The following is a 10,092-nucleotide window of genomic DNA, read 5'->3' as shown; positions in this document are numbered from 1 at the left end:
ATTTCCAATCGAAAGTCCCTCATGGTGAATGTCAAGCATGAGCATTATTACCATGAGAAAGCTCTGGTCATTGAGTATCCAGAACTATTTCAATTACACAATCAAGACGCACTCGACAAGTCTATCGGCAGCTGCTATTGTCTGTAAGTGGTTTTTTTCTGTAATTTAAGTCTCAAGATAGTTATGTACTGATAATTTTGATCAATCATTACATGTAATTATCATCACTATATTCTTTTCTGTGGTATTATATGCAGGATGAAGATGTATGAAATGAAAAAATCTGGACGCTATGGCATTGAGTTCATTGACCCAAATACCATTAATGAGGACATATGGAAGCTTTCATTTTATCAAGCAGGTGTAGAGGAAAGCATGCTAGAGTTCTTGAAGAGCCTCAATAGCAATGAAGATATACTACTTCCTTACAACTTCCCGTGAGTCACACTGTCTTGTACTACAAATTCTGTTTTTGCTTACTAGCTAGCTAGATGTTAATAATTAAGTGTATACAGTTTACGGTAGTTGATTAATTTTATGCACATGCCTGCTTAATTAAGACATGCAAACGTGTGCGCATGCAGTTGGCACTGGGTCTTGATAGACATTAAAGTTGAGGAAGGAAAAGTTGAATTACTGGACTCACTAACTAAAGAAGATAAAGACTTCACCATCGTGAAGGGGATAGTCAATAGGTAATTTCAATCATTATTAACTATATATATCTCGGCCTATTATTAGTTCGTCATTTTCTGATATAAATTATTTAATAACCCCTTTATTAATTTTCTTTGCTGGCGGGCAGGGCATGGGAAAAGTTCATCAAGGTGACTCCAGGCGACTGGGCTCAAAAGTTGTTTTGGCATCGACCAAAGGTAAGTAATTAATTAGTACTAGCTAGCTACCATCTCTTTAATTCTTGTTTAAATATCATTAATTAATTATCATGCTTGATTAATCATTATCTGATTCAATTCCATTCTCGTAAAGGCCCTGAAGCAGGCGCCGGGGAATAATCTGTGTGCATTCTACGTTTGCGAGAACATTCGCATGACGGCGTCCGAAAGGAGCAGATCTGATAGACATGACTGGGTACGTTTGTCAGAACACTATTTATACCATTATCGATATCTAGTCACGCAACTAATACACATGCATATTGATCTCCTTCTTAATAGTTCAGAGAGGTGCGGGATAAGCTCCTACCATCGGACCGCATACTAGCAATTCAAGAGGAAATAGCCGGATTTTTGCTCGACCAGGTCATAAATCCCAAAGGAGAACACTATTACCCGCTACCACCCCCATGAACCACTTGTCATCGTGCTTCGGAGGCACCAAGGCAACATATGTAGGAGAAATTGTATATGTATATACATGTGTATGTGTGAATAATTAATGGTGTTGGTTGTGAGACATTCGATGATATATATATATATATATATATATATATATATATATATATATATATATATATATATATATATATATATATCTACGTACGAGAAAATCTATTTATATATATGCATAACGTGTACAATTTGTAGTATCGTGAAATACCAGCAATCAAAAAAATAGAATGGAAAATAAAGCAAAACCCGCCCAAACATTTAGTACCGGTTGGTGTTACCAACCGATAGTAATGTCCTACGCGCACACGGGTCTGGCTCGTGCCACGTGGTGTCACTTTAGCGCCGGTTCATGACAAACCGGTACTAAAGGGGGGGGGGGGGCTTTAGTCCCCACTCTTTAGTGTCGGTTGTCAAATCGGCACGTACTAAAGGCCGTTACGAACCGGCACTAAAGGCCGGTTCTGCACTAGTGACTGTACTTCCTTCTTCTATGGAAAACAGTTTAAACAATACATTCAGCTTTCAACCAAGAACTGCATAATAGGTAAATGTTTTCTGCCCCCATACTGAAATATTGATAAAGAAACAATAGTAAAAATAGAGTAACACCAACCTTGAATTGAACTTGTGAGAAGCATGGGCTTGCATCAACCATCCTCGTAGGGTATATGCTCACAGCACATCGTTGCTTATAAATCAGACAGTACCATATCCGAGCCCCAGTAATTCAAAGACAAGAGTATACCAGTAACAACAGCCAAACCACCAAACACTTTGTTCCGAAGCAAATCAACAACATCCTCCATCCCTATTCTAATTCCGCTTGACATCTCCTCTTCTTCTTGAAGGCGACAAGAGGAAAAGAAAATTCAGGCGGATCCATCTCTCCATCGCAAAACCCAGACGAACACAACACCAAAACAACCGCCCCTAAGTCGGGCCCGACCTCCAACCTCCGCCAACTTCGCCCCGCACCCCAACGCAGTGACGCACCTCAACCCAACCCAACACTACCATCACTGAATCTTAACGAAAAATATCAAGCTCGGTTCAAACCAGAGCACATGTCAAAATTTGCATTCAGTGGCATTGAGAGAGACAAGAGGGAAAGCAAGAAGGATTGGTAAAGAGAGAGATGAAAAAACGATTTGAAGAATCTCATCTTGGCGTCATCGGCCGCGCTCGACATTACTTACGCACGTGGCACTCCCCAGCCTTGCCTCTGCTCACGCCGCTTGTACCCGTTGCGGCGCCATTCTCGTCGTGGACATGCATCAGTCGAACCGCCGCCAATCAATGTCCTCCACAATAGCACTGAATGTCAGATGCACGGAAGAAGGGAACAGAATGAGGGGTTGGGGCGGCGGTGGATCTGTTTTCACGTCTGCAACGACGGTCAAGATGGAGGAACTAGGCCATGCATCGGCGACGGCGGCGGCGCGGTTGCCTCCCGAGGGAGGAGACGGTATTCAGAGCGGCAGTTTTGTCTCCCGTGATTAGAGGAGCGGCGGTTTTGTCTCCCGTTGGCGCTGGACCTCTTCAAGCACCTACTCCGCCAGCTCTTCCTACCAGACCCTCTTCCTTGGTGCCTGCGAGGAACCACATTGGAAGCTCACGTGGAAATCATGGGCACCGCCTCGCGTCAAGTTCTTCATGTGGCTTGCCCTCCAAGATAGGTGCTGGACAACCGAGCGTCTCGCGAGACATGGCCTGCCCCACGAGCCCGCCTGTGCCCTCTGTGACCAGGAAGATGAAACGATGCAACACCTGCTGGCTGGCTGCTCCTTCTCCCGCCAGGTGTGGTACAATGTTCTTGCTTGGGCTCGCTCCCCCACCGATCTGCCGACCGGAGACACCGACTTCCTTGCTTGGTGGGCCTCTTCTTGTGCTCTCGCGCCCGCTGCCATGCGTAAAGGCCTATCCTCCCTCATCATCCTCATCGTTTGGTGGATCTGGAAGCATAGAAATAGATGCACCTTCGACGGGGACGGGTCCTCTGTCTCCCACTTGTGCTCCACCATCAAGGACGAAGCGCGCCTTTGGGCCCAGGCCGGCGCCGCCGTGATCACCAACATCATCCCAGAGCGCTAGGCTAGGGTTTTTCTTGGGGATGAGCAACCCCGTCTGTTTTCTCGACGTCCACCTCCATGCCTCCCTTTTGTGTACATGGCATAGTGTGTCGTCCTAATCCCATGCTGCAATCACTCTCCTTCTATCAACGAAAAGATACGCATCCTTAGCGTATTCGCGAAAAAAAAGAATTTGTGGCGTGGCCCCTCCCGTGATTAGAGGAGATGAGAGAGAATAGAGATGGGATAGGTGTGATCCGGCGGAGAATGGTCAGCCAACACTAATTTCTACATGCAATCGGGGCATCCAGTCAGATGTATTTAGGCCATTATATCTCATTAGATGGGATAATCCGGTGGCACAAATTAGCCCAGGTACACATAACGGGGTGGCTTTAGAAAAGAAAATGTTGGATTGTTTAATAGTAGTATAGATTAGTATTTCGGCGACCAACTTTCTCTCCTTTTCCCCTAATCTTAGGCGGCTAGAGCAAACTTTTCCTTTTAGACCTCATTGGCGAGTCTATGAATTTGGTATCAGCTACTTCAGATCTATGCAATGGTTCAATGGCGACGAATGTGGCTCCAAGACGCCGGTCCTTAGGGGCACGTGCACACAGATTGCCGGTGCTGTCATCGACAAGGTCAAGCCGGCTCCGGTAGGGAAGCAGTGATAATGGCGCACCTGCGCCTCATTCTATAGCAGCAACAGAGGTTGTCCGGTGGTCTCTAAATCTTGATATAATTTTTATTATGATGTTTTCTACTTCCAATGACTTGATAATAAATTTGATCCTTTCCGATTTTTTTTTGAGCGACCATCTTTTTCTTTACATAAATTCGAGTTGAGCATTAAAAAAAACATTTGAGCGGACCAGGCTAACGGCCCACCGTAAACAAGCCCATGGACTCTTATTTTCTCTTTATGTTGGGCTTAATGTTCTTGGGGCTATGGTTCCGAGTTCTCAAAAAAAAAAGTTCGATTCCGGCGAACACAGTACAGCAGAGGGAGCGAGAGATGGGGAAGAAGGGCAAGGCGGCGGCAAGGGAGCGCCGGGAGGAGCGGCGGCGGGAAGTCACGCTCCTCCGCGCCGTACCCTACGAGCCCCACCAGCGGTGGTGGGACGGCCTCGCGCCGGCGCGCGCCGTGGCGGTGGTGACGGGGGCCAGCCGCGGCATCGGCTACGAGATCTCCCGCCAGCTCGCGCGCCACGGCCTCCACGTCGTCCTCGCCTCGCGCGACGCCGCGCGGGGCAGGGACGCCGCGGAGGGGATCCTCCGCGAGGAGGGCACGAGCGCGGAGTGGCGGCAGCTCGACGTGGCGGACGCCGCGTCGGTCGAGGCCTTCGCCGCCTGGACGGCGCGGACCCACGGCGGCATCCATGTCCTTGTGAGCCTCCACAACTGCCATGCTCTTACTCTATACAGTACTACGGAACGCTTCAATTTGGTTTCGAAAATTTCATACACGGCTGTGGTTTCAATTTTATTTCGTCCCTATCCAATTGAGTGATGGAGCGCCTGAGAGTAGTGGTGCCTAATTGCCTAAGCTGCATTAAGTTCTGAATATTTATGTTCGAAAAATTCCTACTACCATGCATAGAAGTCTGAATATTTAGTAGAAAATAGCTTGGACATGGGCAGTCTAAAAATGATATTCAGTTTCGTACATGTGAGAATATGATACATAGGTTCTGCACAAAGCAAGGAGAAACCGATATGCAATGACTGGTTAGGTGCTGATACTGGCAGATTTTTGTCTGGATATCTCGGGTAACCCAGCTACAGATTAACAATGCAGGTGTAAACTTCAACAGAGGAGCAGATAACTCTGTTGAATTTGCAGAGCAAGTAATTGAGACAAATTATTTTGGTACAAGGCGGATGATTGAAGCCATGCTACCATTACTGAAACCTTCTCCGTATGGTGGCCGGATAGTGAATGTGAGCTCAAGGCTTGGCAGGGCCAATGGCAGACGCAATGTAAGTCTCATCATTAACCTCTTCTTTTTCCCAAGTGACCCATTCTGAATTGTCCTTGACTTGTCTTTTCTCTTTTTTTAACCTATCAGAAAATCGGCGATGCGATCCTAAGAGAGCAACTATTAACTGATGATTGCTTATCTGAGGAATTGATTGATGGGATGGTCACTAAATTCCTTGAACAAGTGAAGCAAAATAGTTGGTCCTCCATTGAGTGGCCTCAGATGTACACGGACTATTCGGTCTCAAAGTTTGCTGTTAATGTGTATACAAGACTCATGGCAAGGAGGTTATCTGACAGGTCTGAAGGCCAAAAGATTTACATTAACTGTTTCTGTCCTGGCTGGGTAAAGACTGCCATGACTGATTGGGAAGGGAACATTTCAGCCGAAGAAGGTGCTGATACTGGAGTGTGGCTTGCTCTGTTACCCCAGGAACAAGCAACAATTGGAAAGTTCTATGCTGAGAGACGCGAGATAAGCTTCTGAGGTGACTAGTCTTGTCCATACTTTTCCTCCAGCTAGGCAGCTAAAAGTAGAAATTTTCCATAGTTTTGCCCCCAGCTATAAGTAGAGAAAAGCCATGACCCAGGGTTCGTATGTTCAAATTGCTTTGTGTTCACTTGCACTTATTGACATAGAATTGATGTGTTTACTTTCATCCGTATTTTGCCTAATGGCTTGTGATTTGCTTTTTATTTTGCACGTCGGCTGAAGAATAGTAGAACCGAGATGTATTAATATTTCCTCTGTTATTATGTCTTTCAGAATTACTGTTCTGATACTTAACATACATTTAACCATATGCATTTAATTAAAGTTTTAAACTATGTAGGTGATCGGAATGGTGGATATGCGAGTGGGAGTGGTACATTTAACCATATGTATTTAATTAAAGTTTTAAACTATGTAGGTGATCGGAATGGTGGATATGCGAGTGGGAGTGGCATGTTCATGAAGAGCAATCCACATGATTGGCAGACTCCAGCATGGTTTTCGAGTCGCGACTCATGCGAGTTGCTCTGGGGCAGCGACTCGGAAGAAGTCGAGCCTGCGTTGTGACTAGTCATGACTCAGAGTCGCGAGTCGATACTAAGCTGAGTTGACCATATTTTTGCGACTCATAGACTAGTCGTCGACTAGTCGCAACTAGTCGAGCGACTCGAAATCCATGGACTCCAGTCGGTCAAAGAGCATTGAGTCTTCACACTGATGGAAGGCCATGCTCTCTAATTTTGTCAATAAATGATGCAGTACCAGATGCTTTCAGACGATACTCAGACGACGTTGCCCATCAGACCGTTTGTTAATTAGATTCACGTCAATCTCATGGTGTAGAGTCTGCGTCGGCTGCACATCGGCCATACCATGTCGTGTGTACATCAATTTCGTGAAGTTGCTGGAAACAGGGAAATGTTCACCAGGCCCACCACCACTAGTCCACAACGGCAGTAAGCAGGCATGGCATGCTGGACTGCTGCACCGAATATATGATTAGGCTGGATCTCAAGCAACTCCACTGTCAGATTCTCTCATTATCTTCCAAGTAGAGGTGGAATCCTTATGACCCAATGGATGAGAGCGATGCAACGCTGCCTCACCCACGCATGCAGAAGATCGATATGTTTGGGAACGAACCGGTCGGCCTACCTTGGGAATTCTGGAGCTATAGTCATGGCTAGGCCGCCATTCATGGACCGGAGACTACATGTCTTGCAGTATATTGTTCTGATTTTGCCGCCACCTGCATATGTGTGGTACATACTTTGTTATGTTCGTGTTTGTATGCAATGGTTGGATCGTGTGATTTGCTGATTTTGATGTTTCCAATTAATAGGTAGATGTACGAGCCGCACTGGCATGCACACTGTTGCATCTTTTCTTACCGTGCTCACGTTCGACATCACAACTTTGCTGCAACAAAGATGTGTGATGCAGGCACGAACTCAGACATGCCGATGGTTTGGCCCGATTTTTTACAATGCAATAACTTTTTAGATCCACCGATAAAAAATACTCTCAATTACACGAGCGGTACGCGTAACCTGAAGCAGGGATGACGACGACCAACAGACAATCTCTTCCGCCAAAGTAGACGTAACCAGCAGGCAACCCGTCGAGACGCCGGACCTCAAGCCAAGTGCAACTTTCATGCAGAAAATTCACACAAAATAAATAGAAAAGACACCCAAAGAGGGCCGCTTAATATTCAATGCACATGTTGTCTAACCTGTAGAAAATATAACCTGAATTTTACAAGGATGTGCCCTGGCTTTTATATCAACCGAACCATCTAACAAAAACTTGATAAGCAATGAAAGGAAAGAAAAATCCTATCTCTACTCGCACACGGCTGCAGACTAAACAAAACGACTGCAAGACTTGTCTAAAGATAATAGGACTCTAAGTCATCTTATGTCACGCCATCTTCCGTTGGTGGACCCCAACCGCAAGCCTTCAAGCTTAGCATATGGCCAGTAATATGGCCAGTAATAGGCGCCGGCGCGCCGGCCAAAGTTTCGGCCGGTCGCGCCCTAGCCGTTCGATTCTTATCCTCTCAGTTCGTCGTCTTCCTCTTCCTTCACTTCGCTCCTCTTCTCATCCTCCTACCCTGCCGTGCGTGCTCCTCCCACTCGCCGCCGCTGCTGCTATCCCCTGGGCGGCATGCCGAATCCACCTTCCGTCGCTCGCCGCATCCATCTCACGCGCTCCCTGCAGCTCGCTGCCCGTCACACCCCTCGCTGACATCTCGCCCCTGTCTAGTTGTGCAGTTTCCAGCAAAAGCATGATTCCAGCGGAAAAAAAACATGGTTCCAGCAAAACATTGGAACGGTTCCAGCAAAACAAGATGTTCACAATGAAAACATTGGTATGCTTCCAGCAAATTTTTTACACGATTCCAGCAATGATATAGTTCCAGCTCAAAAGAGGCATGGTTTCTGACAAAACAACATCCAAAAACTGCGCCATGACATCTTGCTGCAGCACCTCCACCTCGCCACCGTCATACCAGCACCTTGCCTTGCCCATGGTAACACCTCAACTTGCCGGTGGTAGCAAAAAAAAAAAAAAAGCTCACCGTTCTACGGTCGCATCGCCGCCGTAGCCTAAAGCGTGACGCCGTTCACCATTTGCAGCTCCCCCCGGATGCCGGATGTAGCTCCTCCAGATGCCGGTTGCAGCTCCCCGCCATCCATGATTGGAGCTCGAGTTTCGATCGTAGCTCCCATGGACGCCGGTTGCAGCTCCTGCTGTCATCCTTCCGGACATCATTCGAGAAGAGGATGTAGCTCCGCATCCATGGACGCAGCTGCGGCTCGCATTAGCTCCGGCGTCCCCTCAGCTGTAGTCCCCAGCGCTGGGATTTGGGGGAGAGAGAACGGCGGTGGGGATGAACTGGATAGATACTCACGGGATGTAGGGATAAGGTTTGTGTGGCAAGCGATGGGCAAGCGGTCAAGTGGGTCCATGTGCGTGCGCGTTTGCGTGACGAGGCGACCGGCCAAGTTTCGGCCGGCTCGCCGATTACATACAGTTTCCTTAGCATATTCCATGTACGTGAGCCTCCTAGCAAAATATCTTCTTTGATTGGCAGAAACAAAAACATAAAGTGCAATCTTCTCCTTGTACCATCTCCTACACGTATGAATCCAAGTCAAAGCATCCATAATATACGTACGTGCATGTGTTGTCTTCAAACTTGTACGTGTAGAACTTGCTTGTCAAAAGGATTAGTACTGGCATCTTTATGTCCTATATACTTGGTGTCTCCCACTCATCGACACGCCCCATGTTCCGGAGAGCAGCATGCATGTCCGTAATAGCAACCAAAGCTTCATCATCTTCATAAAATTAGGGATAAGTATATTTTTGGTCCCTCAACTCTCTCAAAAATATAGAAATCATCCCTCAATTTCGAAACCGGTAAAGGTTAGTCCCTCAACTTCTCAAACTGGATAACTTTAGTCCCTCAGATGGTTTCGTTGATGATGTGGCATGGTTTTGACCCTAGTATTCAGAGTTGACTATCACCTCTTCTTCGTTCTATTTTCCCACGTAATAGTCATTTCATCGAATAGTTGATGTGCACACTCTGGCTCGTGGGATCCTGCCACCTGCACTCGTCGGCTACTTGCTGCTGAGGCCAACTTAGATCGGGATATTGGAGAGACACAGAGAGGTGGGAGGAGCTCGCGGTGGCCAGTGGCTGCACGGCCCTCGTCATAGCTTGAACCTTGAGCAGGAGGGGGGCCGACACTGGCTCTTTTCCTCCTCCACACCAATGCCAGGCACGGGTCCATGGCGCATTCTTGGCGTCTTGATCCAGCAGCAGCCTCTCGTACGTGGTGTTGCCGGACGTGGCTGCAATCACCATGACGGGGCCAGAGCCCGGACGCGGACAGCTCTCCCATCACGGTAGCGCCCACAGGCGAGGTACGCGGCGAGCCCCGTTGTTCCAGGAGACACCGGCGCCGGACAGGGACAGTATCTCAAACCGGTCGGTAAGACGACGGCGGCCGGCCCGGTCCGCGCGGGCTCCAATCGTGAATGCATTGTTACTTGTGTACTTCTAGCCGGGACGCGTCCTTTCCGGCAAGGTGCACGGCTAGCTCGATTTCTTTCCAAGCTAGGTACCGCAGTACACGCTACACGAAGAGAGATGCATACGTACACAAGCAACCCATGCTA

At 47.5% G+C, this 10,092-nt stretch overlaps 1 protein-coding gene across 2 annotated transcripts; it reads left to right on the top strand.

The window, feature by feature from the left end:
• The first annotated feature begins 4,382 nt into the window (after positions 1-4,382).
• LOC123066263 (carbonyl reductase [NADPH] 1) lies at positions 4,383-7,218 on the top strand. Of its 2 annotated transcripts, none has more exons than XM_044489379.1 (4): positions 4,383-4,811; positions 5,210-5,404; positions 5,494-5,893; positions 6,317-7,218. In XM_044489379.1, the coding sequence occupies exons 1-3, from the start codon at positions 4,440-4,442 to the stop codon at positions 5,890-5,892; spliced, it is 966 nt and encodes a 321-aa protein (XP_044345314.1). In that variant the 5' UTR covers positions 4,383-4,439; the 3' UTR covers position 5,893; positions 6,317-7,218. The 2 variants fall into 2 exon arrangements, with proteins under 2 accessions (XP_044345314.1, XP_044345313.1); XM_044489378.1 differs by having other exon boundaries at positions 6,239-7,218.
• The last annotated feature ends 2,874 nt before the right edge of the window (positions 7,219-10,092 follow it).

Source organism: Triticum aestivum, chromosome 3B, assembly GCF_018294505.1.
Source record: "Triticum aestivum cultivar Chinese Spring chromosome 3B, IWGSC CS RefSeq v2.1, whole genome shotgun sequence".
NCBI classification, from domain to species: domain Eukaryota; kingdom Viridiplantae; phylum Streptophyta; class Magnoliopsida; order Poales; family Poaceae; genus Triticum; species Triticum aestivum.
Note: the sequence above shows the minus strand (reverse complement) of the source record. Positions and strands in the feature narration are given on the sequence as shown.